The sequence below is a fragment of the Strigops habroptila genome, chromosome 13, assembly GCF_004027225.2.
Source record: "Strigops habroptila isolate Jane chromosome 13, bStrHab1.2.pri, whole genome shotgun sequence".
Taxonomy (NCBI): domain Eukaryota; kingdom Metazoa; phylum Chordata; class Aves; order Psittaciformes; family Psittacidae; genus Strigops; species Strigops habroptila.
In genome coordinates, this window is record NC_044289.2 from 12869334 (window position 1) to 12895203 (window position 25870).

A 25870-nucleotide genomic window follows, 5' to 3' on the forward strand; every position below is an offset into this window, starting at 1 on the left:
ACTCATCTCCATCTCCCCTCTGGCAGGTTAAAGCCATTCCCCTTGTCCTGTCCCTACAGGCCCTTGTCCAAAGCCCCTCTTCAGGTTTCTTATAGGCCCCCTTTAGACATTGGAAGACTGTTATAAGGTCTATTTGGATGTTTCCCATTTTGCAAAGTGGTTCCTGGCTCACTCGTACCGGGATGCAGCCTCCCTTCACTTGGGAAGAGGGAGAGCCTGCCACTGCGAGCTCTTCCCAGCAGAAAGTTTCTCTCTATCTCATGTTTGCACAGCCTCTGGCACGGTGTGACACAGATGTGCCCGCATAATAATCCCAATTAATATTTAACAAGGACGTTGCAGAGAACAGGATGTGAAAAGCACCGTCTCCAGCGTGGTGGTCCAGGCTGGTACCTGCCCTGCGCTGGTTTGCTCTGCCCCAGCAGCCAGTATCAGTTGGTTTGATAACTTGGGGCTTATTTGTCCTAAAATACTTTGGGATTCCTACTCAGCTTTTAATTCACACCCTCCTTAATCCAAGGACAAGCCCCTTACTCCTGTTGGTAAACAGGAGTGGGAGTGTTTCCAAGCACATTTGGCACAGAACTATAAGGATAATCCTGTCTTTGAAGTGCTGTGGAGACAGGGAATGCTGGGAACCCCAGCCTCGTGCTGCAGACAGGCATGGCATCGAGGAGGGACTGAAGCAACACCAAGCAGAAGGTGCTGGAGCACTCACTGTAACAAATGGGTTTGGTTTAGAAGCACCCTGGCAAGGAGCTGTTGTCTGAAAAGAGCTTCCCGTGGCAGACAGAAGCACTTGCCCACACATGTTGGGACTGAAGTGGCTGCCTTTGGCCGGTGGCTCATTTGGAGGAGGAGAGAAGAGGCGTTTGTCTCTGCCCACATACAACTGGTGAAAGACGATCAGCGTTTTTGCTGTAACGTGCCACATTTCCCTGCATTATCTCCAGATCACAGGATCAATGGGGTTCAGTTTTCCATTCTGCCCTTCCTTATTCTGTTGCAATTTGGGGTTGGTAAATCTGCCGCAGTGGCAAGGTTTCCTTGGATCAGTTTTCTAAGTTGTGTTGCTCCACAGGAGAGAAGCATTTGGGTTTATTGCAGGTGGAGCTGATGGTTACACCTCTGCCTAAGACAGTTGCTCAATACTTTCCACTGTAAAGCCCCGTTTTAATTACCTTTAATGTTGCAAAACTCTTGCCAGCAAGGCAAAATTTTCCACGCCAGCTCCTTTAAAAAGTAACTGTTCTATCTCCTCATTGCCAACACTGGAGGGAGAAAACCAGGGAACTAGAGTCTTCTCCCAGCCCAATTTGGGGGTTTTGTGATTTTAGATTGTTAGAGAGTAGCCCCATAATATTTAACAAAGGAAGAAGTTGTCCATTAGCCTCGTTTTTGCTAAGCTTGAGCGCTGAGCTCAAATGCCCATGAAACGCCTGAGAGAAGGGGTTGTGTGGCAGGCTCAGAATGAACACACTAAGACCTGGAAAACCTGCACAAATTCAGTATTCCCTGGTCATCTAATCAGTGGATTTCTCCTTCCTTAATGCTTTTGGAGAACTCTTCCAGAGCAGCTCCTTAGTGATGACAAAGACCTGTTCAGTCAGAGAATACTGTATCTTCATGCTTACTTGCTGTTTGTGGGCCTTCGCTTAAAAGCTGCAGTAGAAATGTTTCTGTGCTTAATGTTGAGCCTGTAACATTGAGCAATCCAGAAGCTGAATCAGGGCTCACTGGAAAAGAAATAATCACTTACCTGGACAAACTGGGAAAAGCTTAAAACCAGATTTGGAATGATACAGATTATCCTCTACTCCCAAAGATTTGTATTCCCTCAAGATGAGTCTAATGACACCTGCCTTGCAGGTGAATCCAGGGGTGAAACGTGGGGATAGCAAGGCTGGATCCAGAGGGACCAACAGGCATCCTCAGAGCCAGCCAGGGGCACAGGGTGCCAGAGAAGCTGTGGCTGCCCCATCCCTGGCAGTGTTCAAGGCCAGGTTGGACACAGGGGCTTGGAGCAACCTGCTCTAGTGGAAGGTGTCCCTGCCCGTGGCAGGGGGTTGGAACTGGATGAGCTTTAAGGTCCCTCCAACCCAAATCATTCTATGATTTGATTCTATGATTCTTAGCTTTCAGGTGTGAAAAGGGAAGAAGGGAGACATTTTAGTGGAAAAAGAGTTTCAATTCTGTGATCATGGAAGAAGTTGGAGTGTCTGTGCTCAGAGATGAGATGGTAAATAAAAAGAGCTGAATGGGTGTTATGGGAGAGAAATGAGTCAAATCGATTTTAAACTCCTGACTCACAGTTTTGATACTTGCATCAACATCTACAAATCCTCTCAGTTGCTCCAGCGTGCCAGTAATTACCGTCAAGGGGATTATTACAAACCTGCCTCCAGTTACCTGTTGTGTACGAGCAAGTGCAAGTTCAGGGTGAGGCAAATCAAGGCACCTGCCAGGTTCTGGCTGGGAACAGCTCCAACCTGTGAGCTGCCAGCCCATGGCTTCGGTGACCATTTGGGTCTTCCAGATGTTCCTTAACCTGCTCAGAGCAGCAGCTGGACATGGAGGATGTCACTGTGGTGAACGAATGGCCTGAAAACCCAACTGTGGCATTGTGTAGCTTATGGGTGACAACTGATATGCCCCTAAGCTGACTAGAATGTTAAAGAAAAACCCACAGAAGTGGTTAAATCCCTACGGGAGCACAGTAAAACACTGCACACACCAGCACGGGCGCTGATTCGGTGGGACACGCCGGGAACACCTCCAAAGGACAGCATTGATTGAAACCAGACGGAACAAACGACAGGTGTCCTTCACACCTCATTAATGAGGACGCTTTGTTCTATCAGGTCGTGGTGAGCCGAGCTCACACGCTGCAGCAGCTGATAGTACAAGCGTCCACAAAGCACAACAGACGATCCGTCTACGGCACAACCGTGTCCGTTTGCGCGGCGGAGGCTGCCCCATAATCTCCGAAGCGCACCCGGTGGAACGGCGGGGCGCCGCGGTGGCCGCAGTTCCCGCCTTCATTTGCATAGACCCGCCCCCTCCTCCACGCCATTGGGCAGCAGTCTCCCCAGCAGTGGTGCGGCCCGGGGCTGTAGGGCTCAGCGCTTCATTAGCATTCTCCCCGCCTCTGGGCAGGTGGACGGGGAAGCTGATTCGTCGCTTTGGCAGCGGCGGGGCGCGGCCGCTCTCTGCGATTGGTGGAGAAGAGCGTCACTCCGCCGCTCCGAAGGCCGCACTTCCGCCTCGGTGTCAGCGGTGCCGGGCGGGGGGGGTGCTGCGGCGGGGCCGTCGCGGGAGCGCGGTGCCAGGTAATGCCGCCGGGTCCTGCCCGCCGGGCTGCTCCCCTCGGGGGGCTCCGCTCCCCGCCGCTGCCGCAGCGCTGCCTCCGCTGAGGGAGGGGCGGCAGCGCCTCCCCCAGCCCCGCCCGGGCCTGGCGCGGCCCAGCCGGGCCGGGGGTCCGCTCGCCAGAGGGCCGAGCGCGGCTCTCCTCAGCGCCGCTCAGTCCGGCCGGGGCGGAGCGGGGCGCCGGCGCTCACCTGGCCGGGGTAACGCGGCTGCCCCAGCGCTGTGCGCCCTTCCCCGGCAGAAGCGGGATCGTTGGCCCGCTCGCTCTCTCCGGGCCGGGTCGTAGGCCCGTGCGGCCGAGTCGGTAGCGCGTTGGATCGAGAGGACGTTCCATTCCGTGCTTCAGCCGCGGCGGGGCCCCGGGCTGGGAGGCAGAACCACTCTCTCAGCCGTGGGGCCGGGCCGGGGAAGCAGCGGGGCTGAAGGACGGTGCTGTGCGGGCTGCAGGTCAGCGGGGCTCTGGCAGCACCAGTGGAGGGGTAGTTCTCATTCCCTGTGTCTGCCTGATAGCTTTTGGAGCTGGGTGGTTTAGCAGAGGAGCCTGCGACACCCAGTTCCCCAGATAAATGCGTTGCGCTCAGCTTCAGCCCATGCAGGAACCTCAAGGGGCCTTTACGGCTACAGCTGGAGCACAGCGAGCAGCCAGGGTTTGTTAGAGTTTGGCTTATTTTTGTCCTTCAGTTACCTACTCAATGTTTCTCTTACAGAGCTCCTGAAAGGGAGACAAGCAAGATGGGAAAAATAGCAGGAAAAAGGCTTTTTTTTTAAATAACATGCCACCAGAACTTCTGCATGGTAACAAAGGTATACGTTATGTTGCCATTTATTTAATTTGGGTATTGATCATGTTTGTGCTATCTGTGTTTGGAGTCAGGGCTGCTTTTGGAGCGGTTTGTTACTCTGCAGCACTTGCAGGGCAGAGTTTAACATGTGGGTTCAAAATCACCTTCTGTTTTTTGTCTGCCGTGGCCTTGTGTTTCCCCTCAGAAGCATCTGCCGGAGCATGTTGCATGCAAGCAGATACTGCTTTCATTTACTGTGGATTTTCTCAATTAAAAGACATAGCCTTCATTTAAGATTTCAAAGAGTAAAAAGGAGACATGGGCCTGCAGTGGAGACGAGCATTACTCATCCCGTCATGTTTCCTTTCTTAAAGCTTATGCATGCAAGAGAAATCTGTTTCATTCCAACTTCACCTTCCAGAGTTCTCTAACTCCAGTTGACATCTGGGGGCAAGCACATATATATCGTCTTAACAAACTTTATACCAGTGTGCTCTGGGACTTGTGAAACCTCAGGGCAAGTTCTGGAAGCAGTGACTTGGGTAACTTCCAAACATGAAGCGCTGCGCCGTGGGATGAAGTAGGAGAACTGGCTAAACTAGCATGGAAGCAAGAAATTCCGAGCAGTGACTTTCCCCTGAGTAACCCTCTGGGTTTTCGGTTACTGTAAACAGAACTTTCCTTAAAATAGTTGTCAGCTCATGCAAATGTTTGCCCACGTGGTAGAAAGTTGAGGGCAATCGAGGGTAAGATCAGGAGTGATTCTTAATGTTGCTTTCCTGAACCAAGAGCACCTTGTAATGAACTTGTCACTTTGGGGAGTGCTCCAAAGGAAGCACTGAGACATCTGCTGTCCAGGAATGAACATCCCATTTTCCTCCATTTAGTCAGCTCTGCTAATGTAATCTTACAACAGAAGACACAGTTTCAAGTTAGAAAATGATGATTAGATGGCAAACTGTGCCTGTGAGTAGCTGAAGACGAGATAGGTTAAAGGCTTCCGTTGATGCAATACTGAAGAGCAGCGTGGTGCAGGTAGCTCTCTGCTTGCTGACACCTGTGCAGATGTTCTTGGTTTGGTAGCTGATCATCAGGGAGGGTGGTTTTCACTGTTGGATGGTTTCTTGAAATCAATTTTAATACTCTTCCTGCTTTCTACAGCGTGTGCTTGCTCGGGGTGAAAGGTTTTATGGTTGAAACTGGTATTTCTTTCAGTCTTTCTTCTTGTGAATTCTGCTGTGTGAACTTCACACATGCTGACCTAGAACAAAAGTGGGGAGCTTAGCTTTCTGTTGGTGCTGGCTGGAACACAAGCCAGCCAGGCTTTTGTGCTTTGATAAGGCTGTATTTTTAAGTCACTGTTTGTAGTGCCAGTCAGGTGATTTAGTGGTGGTGTTTGAAAGCAAGATTCACTTGCAGGTACACTGAATTTTGAAGCAGATAATTCATTAGGTTTGGTATTTGAAGTAACTTGAACAATGCAATGTTACATCATGCTGCTTGGTAACTAGAGCTTCAGCAGAAGCTGGCATTGATTTTGTCACCTGAGTCATGAAGATGTGAGAAATGTCTCTATTTGGCACTAATAGGATGTTTCAGAATGCTCAGAGTTCAGCCTGTTCTCTGTGAAATAACAAAAACATTTGGTAATCTTACATTATTTGGAAGAAATGCACAAAATCAGGTGTGCAGAGAATATGTTAAACATGGAGTGCTCAACATCTGGAATGGTTTTGCAGGGTTTGTGTAAATGACCACAGAAACATCTTCACCTGAGTTGGGAAGGGAGAGCAATGAGCAAGTTGGTCACCGTGTATCTGCCAGATGGGGGACTGTGATGTTTCCTGTTGCAAAAAATATACCTTATGTATTATATGGATTCTGTAGATATAGAGACACTGTAGAACTTGGAATTAAAGAATTATATTATCTCAATCCTTGAATTCTTAACATTTATGATGGAGAAGACTGTAGGGTGATAGAATTACTTACTTTGTATTCTTCAATGCTTGTAACAGCAAGTTGCATGAGAGCAGTGAGCGATTAGAACATGTCACATGAGACATACCATTACTTCCAGTTGTGCTCTTCAACGACTTGTTGATTCACTGCACAAATATAATGTCTTAATTTTCAAGATTGATAAGTTAGAAGAATAGACTGAGCTTACTTAAACTTGGTTTCTTTTCTTTTAAATACAATTGGAAATTCATTTGCTGGTCTAGATGGATCCTTTAGATCATTTCAGTGTATTTAATTATGCACATAATGTAATGAGACAGACTCTTGGTGAGTTACAGCAGCTCTTCCTGCAGGAAACGCAGGAGGCTGGACACTGGTGTCTTCCCGGGGTTGTTTATGAATGTGAAGGGAGCATGCACGAAAAGGTGAATTGTCCCTGCAGCTGCAGAAGTACATCTGGACCTTTTAATCTTATCCCTCTTGGTTTCATAATCCCAAACTTAAACTGTATATTGCTCTGTTGGACATGTAACCTCTGTGGTTGACATGAGACTGAATGGAAACCTTGGTCTGTGGTGTTCCTGTTTGAGTTCAATTCCTTTGCTGTGCTCTTCAGTTTTAGAAGAGATAAGGCTGTGGCTGCTGGGATGCCATGAACCTCTGGGGTGTTACAAAGGCGGCTGCGTGCTTATGATACTTGTCAAGAAACGTGTTTTCATGAATGGATAACTTCATTATATTTTTCCTAGTAGTATTTTTACACTTCTGAGTAATTTTGTTTTAGGGCTCTCAAAAGAATTTGTTACTAGATCGCACTGGGTTTTGATTCTGGTGATAGTTCAAAAGTAATAATGATATGGAGAGTGTTTGAATTCAGAGGTGTCTGTGGTTCTTGTCACTCACTCCAGACCTAACCAGCTCCAGGCACTGAGGTGCAGTCTTGATGTGTCCATGGACTGAGTGGGAATGAGAATCCTTTTAATAACTCTCAGTTATAAAACCTCTGTGTGTTGAGGCTGCAGAGAGGTTGGCTCATTGTCCTGTTTGTAACGGGCCATTAGCAGCATGTTTGTTTGAGGGGATGAAATAAGAACCTTGTCAGAAGAGCAGAACCTCTCCCCGTGCGTGTGTTCTCTCTAGATTTTGCACATCAGTTGTGTTGAACAGTTGTTTAATAGTGAAACAAAAAGCCACCTATCTTTAGAGATGCAAATCACTTTACATGGTCTTATTTTGTCTTAAACACAGTTCTAAGTGCTGTGCAACTGTTTTATTGTCTGAGTCAGTTAATGTAGCCCAGGCAGAAAGCTAGGTGGATTCTTTATTAAAACTGAACTGTATTTAGATATATTTGTCCTCTTTTCAGAAGTCAAAGTTTATATATATGTATATACATATATTTTATCTCATGACAACAGCAAACATAGTAACACTCTTATATTGGAATCCATTGAGTATCAACTAAAAAAAGTAGCTTTAAAGGAAATTCAACCATAGCAGAAACTCCTTCTAAAGCTTTTGAAAACTTGTGGTATCCTCTTAAAACTGTCTAACAAATACTGTGCTAGCTGTGTGCGTGTGCTGCAGAGCTTGAGCGTGTGAGGAATTGTTGGTAGGCAGAGAAATCTGGCTTCTTTTGCCTTAGGGCTTTACACTATGTTAGTCAAGGGTTGCCCTCCTGCTTCTTTGGCAATAGGACTGCTGCCATAATAGTTTAAGGGTCTCCATGAAAATGATTTGTAAGATACCTCGTACAGAGTAAATGTAGAATTACACATGCCTGGAGAGAATGGGGCCGCAGAGACCGAGCTTTAACAGTGCCTCTGAGTAAGAAGATCTATAAACTTAAACCTGTACCCATTTTTACCATTATAAGGGTTTTCTCCACTGATGTTACAAGCTGTAATTTTCTCCAGTGATCCATTTGTAGGGTGGTTACATTATGATAGATTCAAGCGTACTTAATTTCACCTTCAAAGTAAGTTTCGGTTCAAAGAGAAGTGTTCATAAATGATTAATTATACATGTCCTGACACTTGAGTCCGCAGCCACTGTGCTTGGAGTTATTGATTACTTCCCACCATGTCTCTTACAAACGAGATAAAACAAATCCTCGGGAAGCTGCTGAGAAATAACTAGTTTTACAATGCAGTATTGAATTACTGATTTTTGTAACAGCATGGATCGAAATGAGCTGGTTTATCAGTCATGATCAAGCCTCACATTATGCATCATGTGGAGAAGGCATGTAGACCAGAATTGAGTGATCTCTTACAATTGTGGGCAATGAAATTGTTCCCAAGGGAAGGCGACAAAGTCTAAAGAATGCTGTAGCAGATGCTGTCAGGTGGAAAAATGGCTCAAATTAAAATAAACATTCCTAGAATGTTAAAAAAGGAGAACATTTACAGAATTCTGTGGGAATTTCAGTGAAGTGTTTTGCATCAGAAAGTATTAATCTGCTGGAACCAGGTTTCCTTGGTCTCTTTGTTTCGTAGTTTTGATGGAAGTTCTGTGGGCCAGTGTCATTGGCTGTGGAATTTTTGGCTGAAGCAAGACTGCAGTAAGCCATTGGTTCTGTAGGTAACTGAGCACTAAACTAAGAGGGTATTTTCTATCCAGTTTCATCTTTACAGCTTTTATCTTCAATAAATAGTACTTCTGATAGCAGCACTGTAGTTTTGTGCTGGGGGGAATACTTAGTGTGTGGGATAACTATTGTGGTTCTGGTGCAGAAGCACATTCTGTCGCCTGAATTCAGCTGCAAACCAGACTTTGAGCATTTCAGTTGGCTCTAATTCTTGTGAAGCATCACCAAAAATCTGTATTCCTGAGAGAACAGAACAGGATTCTTCCTACCAGAAATCTGTTTGTGCGGAGCTAAGTTCTCAGATGCTCAGTTTGCTGCCACCATTGTTTTAAGTGCTTTAAAAAGAAGTTCAGCAAAATGAGCAGCTTAGGATGCTTTGCTCCTTTGGTTCTGGGGTGGGTTGACCCACAGAGCTCCCCCCCTCTGTGGCATGTGGGAGAGAATCCAAAGGGTAAAAGCAAGGGAATGTAAGGGAAGAGGCAAAGACACTTAAAAGAAGGGAAAGAAGCCAAACAGAATAAGAAAAACAAGAGATGCAAAAGCATTTGTATCTTGGTGGAAGATGCTGTTACTTTCAAATGTTGGAGTAAAAAGCAAATCTAACTTGGTAAATAAAATCCTCTTCTGGATTCTGCCATTTGTGTAGCTGTTCTCTGGCTGAAGAGATTTTAAGTGCATAATAATTACAGCAGGTATCTGAATTGCCAATTAAATTGACTTCTTGGCTAATTTTTATAGATGTTTTAGCTCCACTGTTGTTGGTAACCTAATTTCATGAGTCTGTTAAGATTCATCCTTGCTGAAGCTTTCATTCAGAGATGAAACGCTGCAGTTTGATGCTTTCAAGAGATGTGTATGAAGCAAAAACCACATGAATATTTATCTTCTAGTTCCAAGCTATTTATTTGTATCCCTTGAAGTACTACAGCTATGTTTTACCTCAGCTGGCAACCCAAGAGAAGATGGGCTTGGCTCTTATTCCACCAGTCATGCCGTAGACTGTTGGATTGTTTTATTTTCCTATATTATTTTTGATGTTCATGTGAAGGGTGTGTATATTTGATCTTCTGCTGGCTCTTTTTGAGTCTTTCTCTGGCTTGAAGCTGCATCCTGAACCCAGGCTATCAAGCTAATTAAAATGTTGCTTTTTATTAACTTTTTTTGAGGTGGATTGAACAGGGCATGGAGTGTTTTTTCCTTGTGTGGAGCTAATTTTCAATCCTGTCAATGCTATTTCTATTTTATTTCTTTTTTTCTTGCTTGCAGGTATTCTCCTGTCAAGTGAACAAACTGAATGTGGTTGAAAATCTGCTGTGAAAGTGCACATCCAACAAAACCTTGTTAGGCCTGTGAAAAAGCTGATGAATGTGCTGCTTCATCAGTTCTTTGGTGGCACTGTAATTCCAGTGCATTGACCTTCTAACACCTTTACTGCTCGTGCTGCTGAATGTCTGTGTTTATTTTTATGACTGCTCACTGTTTCTGATCTTGGGTTTACTTAAATTCTCCTTGATCTCATGAGTGTCTGTATAATGGACATGTCCTAGTGGTTTATATATGTCTCCTGGAGCTAGAACATGCTTTCAGAGCAGAAAATCCAGGATTTATAAAGGAGCAGGATGGTGTCAACAAACAGTGGCTTTGCAGAATTGCTGCATGATGTGAAATTTCAACTGCAGGAGGAATAAGACACTGCAGCTATAGTCAGCCAGCCAGGCTTCAAAATGGGGCTTGCTGAACAGCATTCCAGTCAAATGAGCTGCTCCAGCTGTAAATGCTTACCTCTCTATGGAAGCGTTTCTTTGAGGAGCAACTTTTGGTTAACCAGTTGGGTCTTTGGTGAGGATTGACATAGAAGAACAAGTTAGTACGGAGTAACTAGTTATGTTGAATTAACCAAGTCATAGTAATTGCGTGTTTAAACTCTTACAGGTTGTTTTGAACAGGTACTAGTGTTTGGGGTTCGTTAATTGGTGTCTAAGTTCTGAGGATCCAGGGTCTTGGAGACACAGACATAAGCTGTTAATTTTTAATGTTGAAGATTGGGATTGGAGAAAGAGCAAACATGCATGATGATGAATATGAGTGATATATGAGGGATATAAACAGCTACAGGTTGGGCGGAGAAGAGATTCAGAGCAGCCCTGCAGAGAAGGACTTGAGGGTGTTGGTTGATGAGAAGCTGAACATGAGCCGGCTTCAGTGTGCGCTTGAGCCCAGAAACCAACCGTATCCTGGGCTGCATCAAAAGAAGCGTGACCAGCAGGTCACAGGAGGTGATCCTGCCCCTCTGCTCTGCTCTCGTGAGACCCCACTTGCAGCACTGTGTACAGTTCTGGTGTCCTCAACATAAAAAGGACATGGAGCTGTTGGAGCGAGTCCAGAGGAGGCCACGAGGATGATCAGGGGCTGGAGCACCTCCCGTATGGAGCCAGGCTGAGAGAGTTGGGGCTGTTCAGCCTGGAGAAGAGAAGCTTCATGGAGACCTCAGAGCAGCTTCCATATCTGAAGGGGGCCTATAAGGATGCTGGGGAGGAACTCTTCATTAGGGACTGTAGTGGTAGGACAAGGGGTAATGGCTTCAAACTTAAACAGGGGAAGTTTAGATTAGATATAAGGAGGAAGTTCTTTACAGTGAGGGTGGTGAAGCACTGGAATGGGTTGCCCAAGGAAGTTGTGACTGCTCCATCCCTGGCAGTGTTCAAAGCCAGGTTGGACAGAGCCTTGGGCCACATGGTTTAGTGCGAGGTGTCCCTGCCCATGGCAGGGGGGTTGGAACTAGATGATCTTAAGGTCCTTTCCAACCCTAACTATTCTATGATTACTAACCTATAGGTTAGCATAGGGAGTTTCAACTTTTGGTACTTGATAAAGCTGTAAGCAAGTGAAATGATATTATGGACAACCATTCTAGGTCATCTCTGCAGCCTCACCTGGTGGTGAGAGTACAGGTAGATAGAGATGCGCACATGCAGATCACAGAATTCGTTGGTACCTTTTAAAGTGATTTGCAGAGTCTTGCACTTTTGTTGTCCTGGTTTTAAAAATACATTCAGGTGGGTGGAAATGGTTTAAAATAGGTGGAATCTGCAAGATCTGGGACTGATCTTACTGATCCTGGATCTCTGGAAAAGAGTTCTCTGTACCTTCTCCTGCTGGGGACTGTGAGCTTGTACCGGACCCTCCCATCTGGGCAGAGTTAAGCGTTGGAAAGCAAAGCCTGTTGCCAGAAGAGGTGACACATCACCTGGTACCTCTCACTGTTGTGTTCAACACCGTGCTCGACAGAACACTTTGTTTGACATATTCATAACCAGGTGACTGACAGCTACAGTGTGACTTTGTTCTTCCTTTGTCATGGGACCGTGGTGTAGGTGGTAGGAATAGTTACACTCTCTGCATCGAGGCTGTGAAGATCACTGACAGAAGCATGTTATCTCCTGAGGGCGAGCCTCTTGGGATCTGCTTTGGTATGTTTTGTGACCATTGGTGTGCTGTGTGTGTTTAGGCACAGTCCTTTCTGTCTGTGCTGTTTGCGGCAGCTGTACTACTGGAGAGCTGTATGTCAATCTGAGTAATTCCTCCTCTCTGCAGAACCTATTTCAAGGTGTGCTATGGATGCGGTGCAGGTATTTCATTGTGTTCCTGCAGTATTCATTACAGCTGCATGCTTTGTTTTGTCCTTTGCAAAACATCCTCATGTCCTTTGAGAAAAGGACTCTGCATGATCATCAGTCATACAGGAATGTGTGAACCTTGTCTGATAAATTATGGGAATTTAAAGGAGTCTTAATGAGTAACCTGCTTTTTGCTAGTTGTACAGCACCGAGGAGACCTTTTAATAGCAAAAAGTACAAGACAGATTTTGTGCCCATGTCACTAGTAGTTAGTTATATTTCCATCCCTTACCTGTTCGGGTTTTGGAGGTTCTTGTTTGGGACAAACACTGCATTTTTATTGCAGCATTACTATCTGCATTTCTAAATAGTGCTAATGGGAAGCATAACGTCTTGTTTAACCCATTTGTGGATGGTTTTACATCACAAAGGTGCAAAGCTTATTTAAGAGGAACCAAAGTGGTCGGTCCTTTGACTGGAAGATACCAGAAGCTCTTACAAGTTTTTCACTTCACATTCTCTTGCTGGTCTGGTTTTGTATGTTGGAGGCATTGGCATGCAAAAAAGCAAAATAACTAGAAAAACTGGGTTCTGCCCAAATAACTTGTTCAAGGCTCGCTTAAATAAGCTCTGTTCAGCTTTGTTCTTTCCTGTTAATTGCTTTGCCACTCACTTTAAAATGAATTTCCAAGAGTAAAATCATATTGTGAACATTCTGGGCACCCAAATACAGAGAATTTCTAAGGGCAAAATATAAGAGAATACAGCCTGCAGTACAGATTTACCAGCCAATGCTGAAGTTGGACTGTTGTGATGGGTATTAGGTTTATTTGATGTTTTTATCTGTTGTCTTTCAGCTTGAGCTTCAAAACTAGCATCTCTCCTGTAGGGAAATCAAGCTATTACAAAAAGAAACCCAAATGTGGCAGTTAGAATTCATGCACACAAATCCCATAGCAAATCCAATTAGTATATACCAATGCAGAGCCTTCAAATGCAAGGAAATGGATGAGCTTTGTTGCTTATCTTGTAAACCACAAAATCTGGGCTGCTGGTGGTCAGTGGTGCGTTGTCATCATTAAACTATGAATTTCCAGCTCTCTTAAGAGGCCTGTACTTGCAGCTTTTTCCTATTATTTATAAAATGGTTTATATAAAGTCGCCCTTTGCCATCAGTGTGGCAATGCAGCTGATGGCAGCTGGTCCTGAGCTCCTGAAGGTCTGCGTGGCACAGGAGCACTGCACACATCCTTGAAAGGCAATTTTGGTAAGAGCTGTTAACTGCAGGTGCCAGTGTGTAAGTGAATTCTTCTGGGTACATCGTGGACGTGGGGAGGAAATGCAGATTACAAATGCTGAATGTGAAGCAAACAGGATGTTTTTGTCTTCTGGCATTTCAACCTAATTGAAAGTAACTTTTAGCTGTTGCTTTTAGCAAGAGGAAAGGACTTAATCCGTGCTTTTTGGCTCATGAAAGCTAAATGCTGTTATTGTGTGTTCAGCTACATGCAACTTCATGTTAACTTCTGCTAAATAGAAGAACTGAACTTAAGTGATATGAGTGTTAAGTTATTCCTAGTATAACTCTGATGCAAAATACATTGCTTTATCCTTTTGAAGTGCTTCTAGCACCTTAGAACGATTTGTGATTGTTATTTAAAGTGACTTCCATGAATATTTTGTAATTTAGGTAATAGTTACAAAGCTCGTATATAACTTCCAGGGATATGACTGAACTTTCAAATAGCAATGAGCTTAAGTTGTGGTGTGAGGTGCGTATCAGGAGAACACAGTGTAAGTCTGGTGTTAAGTTAACTCAAGTCTTTGGTTCTAGTTGCTCCATTTGTACTTGGTGAGTGTTTTCGTAGGAAAGCTTCACTGCCTTTGTAGTGTGACTGTATTCTGTGTGATGTAGTTCCACTTCACAAGGCCTTTTGTAATGCAGCTATTAGAGTGCAGGAGAGGGGAGCAGAGAAGCTGGTGTTCATCTGTGTGACCTGGTTTACTCCAAGGCTCTTAATTGTAACTGACAGTCTTTTAAATCATACTTCTTATTTCTTAGTGCCTTCTATACAGAACTACAGCATACTGGAGCTGCTGTTACAAAACATGTCTGGAGCTTGCAGGCTGATATGTGAGGTGGCTGTGTTTGGTTAGGGAACCTGAGGACTTGGGCTCTTTGCATTTGAACTGCACCTGAGCAGGGATGAGTTTTGAACTAGCTCCTTTGTTGCAGATACACAGAAGGCTGTTTCACACCAGAATCCCGTTGCATGAGATGTGTGCAGCAATAGGCTAGTTGTGCTGCAAGAGCTTCAATAGAAAGGGAAGAGGCAAGAAAACATGGTGAAAGCGAGGGAATTGTAGCGCTGGTCGTAAGAGGGCTGTGTCTTGGGTAAAATCAAGTTTCCTTCTGGAAATACTGGCTGCTCCTTTGCTAGAGGATGCAATATTTGCAGACAGTTGCAACCATAAGTGGCTTGCATCTTCAAGGATACAGTACCTTGGAGGGTTAAAGAAACCCTCTAATGTAACTTCATTTTTGGCAAACGAGTGGAGTCATTCCAGTGTGGTGATAATTGCTTCTGGGGTCAACAGTTGTCCTGAGATGTTCCTGTTTTCTGTTGCAATAGTTTTATTTGGATTCCCTCTTTCCACCCCTGCTAAAAAGGTTTACATAGTTGCATCCTCAAGGACAGATTTTCTGCAAAGATATGACATATTTGGAGACCTTGGAAGAGAGACTTCCAGAGATATTGCTGGTGGGGCTAGGAAGTTTGGAGTAACTCTAAGACTGACAGCGGCTTTGGTATGAAAAAGCATTTTTCTTACAGAGTCAAGGACTGGCTTCTGCTGGGCAAGATAACACAGGAATAGGTACACTGACTTGTACTTAGAGTACAGATTTGGAATGATGTTATCAGTTCTACTGTTTAGTTCACCCAGAAATCTGAGCTAGCTGCTGCTCTGGAACCAACTGTTGAGAGGATTTCTCCCTTTCACATCTGACTTGTTAATGTTTTGAGCTGTTGCATCCTTGCCTAGAAGAGCGCAGCACTTTGGCAAAAGTAAGTCAGAAACTTGTGGCTGATGAGCAAGAAAGTTGAAGGTTTAAAGGTCTTTGGCTGGAGAACAGCACAGGAAAAAGGAAGGAAACTATCATCCAGCTGAGAGCAATTGCAACAGCGCTGTAGCAACAGTCCAGAGAAGCAGATGCTTGAAGTTTTGTCCTTGTGGAGGTGAGGACTTGTAAATAAGAAATTGCTGAAGCTTATGTGGAAGCTCAGATACTCACTATGATGCAGAGATTGATATAAAATCCTATAGTGGCAAGGAATAGGGAGTGGCAAGGGAGTTCCTACGGGAAAAGTGACAAACTGAAATGCCTGGCCTTGACAGATGTAGGCGAATGCTACATTCATTGACTTAAATGAGTTCCAAAATAGCCTATTTTAGCTTCTCCTGCTGAATGGAGAATTGGAAGGACTGTGTGTGTGTGAGGTATTCAAAAAGCTTTTGTTCTGGGCAGTGAGGTAAAAGGACTTGAAACACAGGAGGAATCGTGCAGTTTGAGGAAGGAATTGGCTTCAAACATGACAAGCTCTTCTGCTATGAGTAGAGTGTGCTTCTGGCTTTGTTTCTCTTAATTGGAATGGAATTGTGCAAGTTATAATTACTCAGGAAAAACTACTGTCACAAAAGCAGTGGGATCTTCAAGGATCATAAAAAATTGAGGCTGACAGATTGAGGTTGTTTGGGAGGAGATACTGATAGCATTGCCATGCTGTCATTTATCATCGTGTACTTGGCTCGTCATTGGTACCTGGTGAACACTTGTAAGAGTGGAAACTAAAGTTCCTCATTATTCTCCTTAGACTAAAATTGGGTGAAGCAAAAATGTTTATGTTACACCATTGCCAACCATCTGGAAAAAGTCTGATTTAGTCTATCCATAAAGCTGGAATGCTTCATCAATCTGTAAGTTATTTGCAGTTTGCTTGGTTTCACTGAGGAAATCTGTTGTTTCTTTACACTCTCCCTCGAAAGAGGAACATCTCCAGTTGTCTCTTAAGTGTTCACAGCAGTAGCTTGACAAAACTTCTCTGATGGTCACTGGATGCTGATTGCGTTATGTACGGTGAGGCCCAATGTTTTTATGCAACAGTGAGATTCTGAGATGTCAGGTTCTCTTCTTTGTTCCCAGCTTTCTTGGTTAAGGATGCAGAAAGGCTCATCCTCTTGCTGAAGAGAAGTTTTGTTCTGCCAGCTGTCTTTTCCTTCCTTCTGCTCCTTCTGGCTGTACTTGCCTGAAATTACCTTGCAGTAAAAAAGATATGTTTTGCAGTAATGTATATGATGTATTCAGAGAGAGAAGTGTGGTGTAATACATCAGCTGTTCATGTGGTAGGTAGTATTTGTCTTCAGAATGACTTTGATAACAAAGAAGGCAGTTTACTTATGAATGCAAAAATCCATCTTTTACCATGGGAAGAAACAGGAAAATTAGTATTTGTCAAGTGTGCGTGTTTGTGCACATAAGAAATGTGGAAGTTGCTAATTCTGCTTTCCTGTCTTGTCAAATAGATCATCTAAAGCAGCTGGGTATTTGCAAAAGAAGACTTGGACAGCACACAGATACTTCATCTCTAAATCAAGTCCAACGATGCATTAGAGGAAGCTGGAGTGGCTGCACAGTGATTTCACACTGAAGGATGAATAGTGAAGAAGAGTTTTATGATGCCGTTACGGGTGAGTGGCAGGCACAGTGCCAGCTACAAACTGCATTGTGTGTGTGGTGAGGAGCTGGTAATATACTGGTAATATACAATCTATTGCTGTTAATAAATAAATATTTAAATCTATTAAAAAAAATTAAATCTATTGCTGTTAATAAATAAATATTGCTGTTAATAAAGCAAACTGCTGCTGGTAGAACTTGTAATGCTATCTTCTGAAAAGAAGAAAGGAAGGATTATAATTCAGGTTCAGACTTGGAAATGAGGCGGGGGGTTTTTATTAAAGCTTAATGCTGGCTATCAATTTATAAGAGTCCTTTAGAGGCCAAGTCTAGCTTTCATTTTCTGTAAAATGCAGGTAATTTAATAGCAGCTTGAGAAGTAATAATTTTAAGACCTTTTGAAAGGTGAAATGTCTTCCTTGGATTATTTTTGTTGTTATTTTATTCATTTCTTTCTTTTAATGGGAAACTTATCCTGAAGAATTGAAGTCAAAAATGTTTTTCTCGTCAGGAAGAAATTACTGTAAAAGTATGCTTTCAAGATAGGGAGCCAAAAGCCTTTGCAATCCACTGCTGTTTCTAGAAAAGCAAACATGAATCACTTCACACTTGAGCAGTGTATCAGATGGAACTTTCTTTGAACTAATAAGGATGAATGGTTATTTATAATGTGGTTCTGATGATGAAATAAAATGCTCAAAGTATTTTAAGAATAAAAAAGAAATCCTGTCAAAGATCTCAAACAAGTTTAAAGTTTTCCACTTAAATGTTTCTTCACAAATCCTGTATCAGAGGTGAAACGGGAAATGCTGGCAGTGGTGAGTATAGACTGCTTAATGTAGAATCACAGGAATGCAAAGAGAATAATGGGAAGCATGAAAGCTGAAGGAATGGAAGTAGCATGGAAGAGACAAGTGGGTAAGGTAGAGTTAGACATGGTCGGTTGGAGATTCATATGATGAGGAGTAAACAGAGGGGGCTGGGTGAAGCAGCGTGACTGACAGTGGGCTGGATAGGACTTGTCACAAGTATGTCACAGAGCAGAGAAGGATGTTTGGATTGCATTCATGCTGGCTAGGAGTGAGGGGGGCTGCTGCTCCTAATCCACCTGTGAAATCAATTTGTTGTACTGTACAAATCTTGAACACAATGGATTGTTCCTGGATGTCTTAATAATGTTTCAGTTGCAAGAGCTCAGGACCACAGCCATAAATGTACTAGATTTTTTTTCCCCACTGAAAAAGGTGAACAGAAACATGCCTCCAAGTATGAAGTCTGTGTGTACAGCTTTGATATTGATGCGTTTCTTTGTCTCTTGCTGCAGAAATACAGAGCACTCGGTGTTTGAATCATCTGCATTTGAACACTCTGGTTTTGTCCTCTTTCCTCTTCTTTTTCCCTTTCCTCAACCCCAGAAGGTTGATTCTCCCTCCAATTGCTCAAGGTGGTAATGACTTCTGAGCTGTTGTGTGTGAGATGTTCTTGTACCTGGCAGTCTTGGCTGGCTCTGCTCAGAAGTGGATATTGTGCATCAGTTCTGTGAGCACTCCTTTGCCCTGTCCTAATCTCATTCTTCCACAGGGAGGAGCGTGATGGCAGGAGAGAAGTTTCTAAGCAAAAGAAGATCTGGTGTCCTTATAGGCTCTCAGCAGAGCCCTCTTCTGAAGGAGGGTGTTTGGTCTGCAGCAGCCACTCCAGGATCTAAATGAGCTTGAACTTTTTTCCTTTATATATGTTGCCTTGGAATATGTCCCACAGGTACCTGGTTTAAGAGGAGTGCTAAGTTTTGGAGTAGTTTGTTTCAGATTCTTTCTCCCTCGGGGCTGGCTTTAAAGACAGGTGCTCAATCTCTTTCTCCAGCTGGATGCTTTAGAAGCTGATGACAGTTTGAAGGATGACTTGCACAAACCCAGTGAAGTCTAGACCTAGTTCTTTGTAGCTGTGTCTTGTTGAAGCCATAGTGATGCTAAGAACAACTGTAAATAGGTCTTTCTGCATTCGTGTTCCTGAAGAGCCGATGCCTGTAGCAACCCTTTGCTCCTGTTAGCACCATGGACTGTGTATCTTTCAGACAGTGCTTTGCTGAACTTTTTAGGTTCTAATGGGACCTCCTTCCTTGAGGAAGCCATAGTTTTTCTGTAGTTAGTAACTGATGGCATCCACTTCTAGAAGATGAATCTATCCTAAGGAGACCCCTGGGTTTTGTTGTGGTGGATTTCATCTCTTTGCCTGGAAGTTTCCTGCTTCTGACGCTGTCCCTGTCACATCCAACAGACATGCTTATGTGGTGGAATTACATGCTGTGTGGCTGGGAATCATCCTCCTGGCACATGGTTTGACCCTGACTGGATGATGACTATACTTCTAATACGGTCCATCCTGCACATTTACATGAGTGGTGAATCAAGTTAGTGACTGGTAAAGAGCTTCCATGGAGAGAAGTTTCTTTGCGTTCAGAGGTTATTAGCATTGCTGATTAATTGGACACTCGACATCCTTACTTCATGAATGAGTACTCCCCTTGGGAATCCCTTGGGAATGTTACCTGTGGCCTCAGTTAATTCTGCCTTTTCTCAAATACAGGAGGTAGTTTTCTCTAAGACTGGATCAGGTGAAGTGCTTGATCCTTTGACGAATTTCAGATTCCTTGAAATTGATGTGAGATGGGGAGCATGTATCTTTGATCACTGCCTCCAGCCTGTGTCACCTTGGGTTCATTAATCTCATCGCAGACCATGTGCCATCAGGTTCTGCTCTGTCAGAAGTGTATCTTTCATTAGTTCTGTCAGATACCTATTTGCCAAACTGCTTTGTGGAGGGATTGCCACAGAACAGGAAAGTGCTTGGCCAGTTACCAGGGTAATTTATTTTGACAAACATGAATAGTTTAGTTTTGCTTTTGGAAACACTGACCTGCAGTTCCATGGAAATCATGTTCTGTGCCACGTTCATCCAGCTTGGTGTACTGGTGAGGATGCTGCCCTTCTGTTCCCTATTGCTTGGCTATTGTTCACTTTAAACTCTTGCTTTCACTTGGGGAGGAGGCAGTGAGGTATCTGCTGCCGGATTTCGCTGTTTTCAGAATGTCTGAATCAAATGGGATCAGTGGATTCTACCATAACCTTCAAGTGTTGTGGCTCTGTGAAAGGCCAGCGTGCCACATCTGTGTGTTGTGAACATGGACTCGTTTGGGAAAGTGGAGGATGGTAATTTCTGGCAAAGAAAAAACTGCCTCTTGCTTCACTGTTTACCTACACTTCAGTGGCTTTATCCCTGCTGCTAATGTCCTTTTTCGGTCTGGAGGTTCTCTGTGCTGTTCTCAGTGCTGGGCTGTTTTGATTCCTGGCTGAGTGACAGAGCTTAATTAGCCTGTAAGGAAGTTGCTGACTGTATGAAAGGGGAGGTCTTGTGTCTCTGTACATGACTCATAGGACCGGGTGCTGCTCATCTCCCTCCTAGGCTGGTGCAGAGCATAGTCTGCGGGAACTTGTTTCACTTGCAAGATGTGGAAGAAGAAGAAGACTAAGAAAACTAGAGTTACTGGCAAGTCACTTTTCTTTAAGCTCTTGAAATAGATTAATGTGGGCACCCAACTTAAGTATTTGACTACGAAAATTTAAGACTTCTTAAAACTAGCCCTTAACATGTAGTTGGGTCTTTTGATTAAGCTAATTTTTGATGTATTATTTCAGTGTGTGGTCCCCTATCCTCCTTTTAAATCCCCATTTTTATCGTCATTCCCAGTGGCTTTTTGCCACTGTCCTGTAAGTAAAACTTAGCTACTCGATTTTGCAAGTTCTAGGCTTTGATGGCATCTGGAGGAAGGTTCTTTTTGTAGCTTAGAAAAGCTACAACAAATCATTTCAGTGAACTATTTTTATTCCGGATCAGTACTTTGTGAAGTACATTCTTTGGATGGTTCTTCACAGAACTATAATACTTAGAACTTCATTGAGAAATAGCTTTGAAAACTTTCTCAATGGGCCTGTAGTAGACAAGCCAGCTGGTACTGAAGGTTGAAAGTGTAGTTGGAAATGTAGTGATTGTCTAGCTGTGTACTCTAGTGATGTTTTTGGTTTGGTTGGTTGGTTGTGGGTTTTGGGGGGTTTTTAAAGTAATGAGGTGGAGGTGCACTCTGATAAAGCAGACTTCGTATTTCTGCTATATCTTAATTTTCTGGAGCAGGGATTTAATTGTTGTTTGTATGCGAGACACGTGTTTGAATTGACATCTATTTACTTACCAGTTGTTGTCCATAAATAATACATATGCCTGAATCTGAATTCCCCATTGTGCTGAATGGGAACAGGGCAAACCAATTCCAAATCAGAGAGAAACAGAAAGACTTGTGTGAATCAAAACCAAATAAGGATCAGTTGCAGTTGAACATTTGATAGGATTAGTGTGGTTTCAGGTACAATGTAATTCCAGTAACATTTTTCGTAACTATTCCCTTATAAACCAGTTGACTGTTCCTGTTAGGAAGCTTTACATTTACATTTAGGTGTGTTTATCTCATTGAAGTGCCCATGAAATGTGATGCTGTTTCTCATGTTGGGTGCACTTATCAGCTCTCTGGGTGAGGGTGATTGTACCATAAAGCTTATCCGGCTTTGCCAACTTCATCAAAGAAACTAGTAACAGCTATTTTGCCCAAGAGTACTTGCCTTTTCCATCTCCTTGTACTGTAACAGGTTCCAAAGAAAGTTAATATGTGGTTAGAAATGCCATTTTAAAATCAGAAATATTTTGTTGTGGGTTGACTGAAGCTAGACTTCAGTTTAATGACCCGAATATATATATATATATGTGTGTGTGTGTGTATCTCTCTCTCTATATATAATGACTCTCATACTTTCCAATTAAGTACTAAGGCTGCTAAGGTGTGGTTATTGCTGTATAATTACATGCTTGTGACATCAAAATGTAGGAGATGGTTTAACACATGACATCACCCATTACAGCTGCTGTTTACCAAATAAGATCATATTGGTGTTACTTCCTTGTGCAGTTTTGAATGTTACTATCATGGTCTTTATCTCTGAATGGAAGGAATACAAAAATGATGTTAGTGTATTCCTTAAAGAATTGTATGCCAGCAGATACACGTTTTCATGTTGCTTTTGGCTCTTAAATCGGAAGCTGGAATCTGAAATAATCTTGAGGTTCTTGATGAAGAATTGGCCCTTGTGGCACTCAGAAAGGGCTTCATGCTCTTTGAATTATTTTCAACAAAGATATTCCTTTATTACATGGGTTGATGAGCAGTGCTTTCCATTGTGATGCTGTGACAGTTGTGAAGGAGGATTGTATTAATGCGTCATTTTAGGGTGCTCTATATTGGTGCTGCAACTGATCCTTATTTGTTGTTAACAAGTGATTCTGCAGTCAGTTTGGTCCAACTAATGCTTATGGCTGCTTGATGACAGAGGCTTGTGTTCTGTAGGTTCACATTGGTTTAACTTTCTTTTATTCTTAAAGCTGTTTAAAGCATGTTGTTACTGGGGTGCTGGCATTTACTTACAATGGTGTTCCAGTAGCTATCTACCTAAGTGGATGGAATTGGGTGATAGGAAGTGGAGCCACCTGCTCTAGGTCATGCTTTGGGTTGCTTGTAGAGCTCAGGGAATGACACCTGGTGTCCACAGGTTCTTGCTGTAACCATTAGGGAAGTGTTATATGGTTTGCACACGTGGATGGCAAAAAGAAGTTACAATCATAGGGTGGTTTGGGCTGGAAGGGACCTGGGATCATCCAGTTCCAACCCCCTGCCACGGGCAGGGACACCTTCCACTAGACTCGGTTGCTCACTAGATATCCTGCATTAAATATCCTACATTTCTTTTGCTCTAGTAGTCTGGATGTTTGCTGCTGTATTTTGAAATTGCTCGTCTCTTTCACTTGCTTCCTGCCCGTTAGCAGTGTAAGCAAGCTAATTTCAATATTTCTAAGTTCTTTGAGGAAAGCTTCATAACTGAACAGAATTATTGTCATCACAGTGCAGCCCTGAAGAAGAGACAATGCAGTTAACCTGATTAGGGCCCTCCGAAGAACTTGTGAGCTTCTAAGTTGGTTTTATATTCAGCAGTGTGAAAAATGAGTTGAGAATGCTTGATTCTAATGTAGTACTTGGCTCTAAATACTCTTTGGACATGAGCTCATTTAATAATGGGTTTTCACACTGATATTCGTTAAAATTAAATAACCTGATATAAGTGTACTTATGCTGTGAAAGTTATAAAATGTGAATGGCACTCTGGGGCGTAATAAGGTTCCTAATGAATGCAGCAGATTTCTTATGGTTTTTATACAGGCTTTGATTCTGACAATTCTTCAGGAGACTTTTCAGAAGCAAATCATAAAGTTGCAGAAATGCTTGATCTAGATCCACACCAAAGCAATAGGACTGGGAAGCATAATGGAGAGACAGAGATCCAAGAAAATGGAATTAAGAGACACAGGTAAACACATGGTACTACATAGTGAATGAGAAGTGGGTATGTGCTGGCTCATTGTCTTTTGGTGCATTACTGTTCTCATTGGAAGAGCTTAATTCTCTGGAACTGAAAAGACATTGCACTTGTCTGCTGCTTAAGTCAACTGTAGGTTAATGCTTTGCTTCCTTCATAAATGACTGGAAATGGCTTGTTGGATAAGGGGCTGATAGTGACAGTTGTTTTCTCTCCTTACAGGACGTCGTTACCTGCCCCAATGTTTTCTAGGAATGATTTTAGCGTGTGGAGCATACTAAAAAAATGCATTGGACTGGTAAGTGAACTTGGCTGAAGCATGCTGAGGTCAGGGCTCCTCACTTCAGCTGCTCAATTTTATTGCTGAAACCTTAAGAAAAATATGTGGTACATTTTGCATTTTGTCCTGTAGGGAACATCATCTTAAACTGCAACTCTGAATTTACTAACTCTGTACCCTTTACTAACGATACTATTTCCTTACCACCTTTAACTGTTGGAGCATGTGGAGTGGTACGTTTGTAATGCTGTCCTGTAAGAACTGGACTAAAGCCATTAAAAATATAGTCCAGTATAGTCCAATGTGGTTTGATGAACACAATGCTCTTTTCTGTCTTTTTTATTCTTTACTTAGCAAAATGTGATTTCAGGGCTTTATTTTGGTGCGGTGGGGACGTTTGGTTTGGTTTGTTGTTTTACTTTTTTCCTCCTGTCCATAATTTAAGCAGTTTGTGCCAAAAAAAAATTGCTTTCATCTGATGAAAGGATAGAAAAGTTTAGGATCTGTTATGGAGCCCACACTAGGCTTTGAGTATTAGTGGGTGTAATGGGGTCACAAGATTTGTTCTTGGACTTTGGGACACAGACTTTTACATTGCTCTGTGTTGTTAAAGGACCCTGATGCTTGCATTGTTATTGATCATCACTGCTGTTTTATTTTAATCCTTTAGGAATTCAGTTACACTACTTCATTCTTATTGGGAATGAAAGGGATGTTCAACACTGAAGGGCCGTGCTGCCATATCTGCTTTTTAGAAGCATTAAGCCTTACGTTTATCTCTAGACTAGGTCTGCCAGTACAATCCTTTGTGAATGGAACAGACAAGTCAGTAGCCCTTTTCGTAGCTTACCTTATGTCATCTAGGAAATACAGCTGTACTGTCAAAATTCCTTTAGTTAGGATGAGTGACCTATCCACTAGAACGCTTTCCTTGGACCAAATCAATTTAAGTCAGTTGAGTGTAATGTTATTATTCTCCTTACTGCCTGTGACACTGTGAGGAAAATGTTGTATGAAGTTCATCTGATGGCATTCTCCTTTCTGCTAAGTTTTAATCACTTCAGTGATTCTTTAGTGGTCAGTCAGGAGTGCACCATTTTAATTAAAGAACAAAATTTGCTCGGATATAGTAAAAGAACCTGGAGAATTGGAAATCTCTGTGTGAGCTTCATGTCTGTCTTGTATCTACATGCAGAATGAGAAACGTTCTGATGCAAATAACAGGTTGCTTAAATAAAGCCACGAAAATTTGTTAGAGCAATTCAAATGCTATTCTTTATGTAACTGTTCCTTTCAAAAAATAATTTGTGGTTCCTGCAGTAAAATAGTTAGATTTTATGCAAATAGGTATGTGAGGGTTTCAAATGAATGCGTGGTACTTAAGTATCAGTAATGAGCTAGTTGGCACATTAGTGCTGCTATCTGTGGAAACTCTAACCTCATCTGTTTTATGTGGACCACACAATAGAAGGTAACACTTTCCTTGAGTTTTCTAGGTTTTCTGGATCCATTTGGCTTATTCTTTCAGACGATAGTGGGGTTCTGCAGCACTTTCAGCCCCTTTCAGCTGTAGTACTTAGAGGCCTACTATAGACTTACCAAATGTCTTTTGAAGAATGCTGTAAATAAATTAACCCACAATTTATTTTCACAATTCTTGTTGTTGTCAGTTGTTAACTTTAGTGTTGTGTCTAAGGAGTTAACTTATCCTTTTGTTACATAGGAGCTGTCTAAAATTACTATGCCCATTGTCTTCAACGAGCCATTGAGTTTCCTTCAACGGATAACAGAATATATGGAACATATATACCTCATAAATAAGGCTTGTAATCATGCAGACCCCCTGGAAAGAATGCAGGTACGTAACAGCTACCACCTTCTGCTTAGTTGAGAGGGTGATTTTTCTCTCCCAGGGTCTTTCAAGACTTTTTCTCACTGAAGTATTTCTTTGGGCTTATCATAACAATGCCCATATTTGTCTTTCTAGACAAGTTTCTTGTTTCATAGTGGCTGTATCAGATACGTGTGACACTTCCACACTTGATGCTGTGCACAAAGTTTGAGC

General features: G+C 42.9%; 1 protein-coding gene across 4 annotated transcripts in view; it reads left to right on the forward strand.

The window, feature by feature from the left end:
• The first annotated feature begins 3236 nt into the window (after positions 1 to 3236).
• OSBPL2 (oxysterol binding protein like 2) overlaps positions 3237 to 25870 on the forward strand; it is a 36741-nt gene continuing 14107 nt past the window's right edge. Inside the window, exons 1-6 of one of the 4 annotated variants that reach the window (XM_030502694.1) lie at positions 3237 to 3329; positions 4074 to 4170; positions 16902 to 17066; positions 23369 to 23516; positions 23748 to 23823; positions 25529 to 25663. In XM_030502694.1, coding sequence (XP_030358554.1) covers positions 17030 to 17066; positions 23369 to 23516; positions 23748 to 23823; positions 25529 to 25663 — 396 coding nt within the window. In that variant the 5' untranslated portion in view covers positions 3237 to 3329; positions 4074 to 4170; positions 16902 to 17029. Of the gene's footprint in view, positions 3330 to 3488; positions 3814 to 4073; positions 4171 to 11538; positions 12171 to 16901; positions 17067 to 23368; positions 23517 to 23747; positions 23824 to 25528; positions 25664 to 25870 lie in introns of those variants that run through there. The other 3 variants (XM_030502695.1, XM_030502696.1, XM_030502697.1) reach the window with 3 other exon arrangements.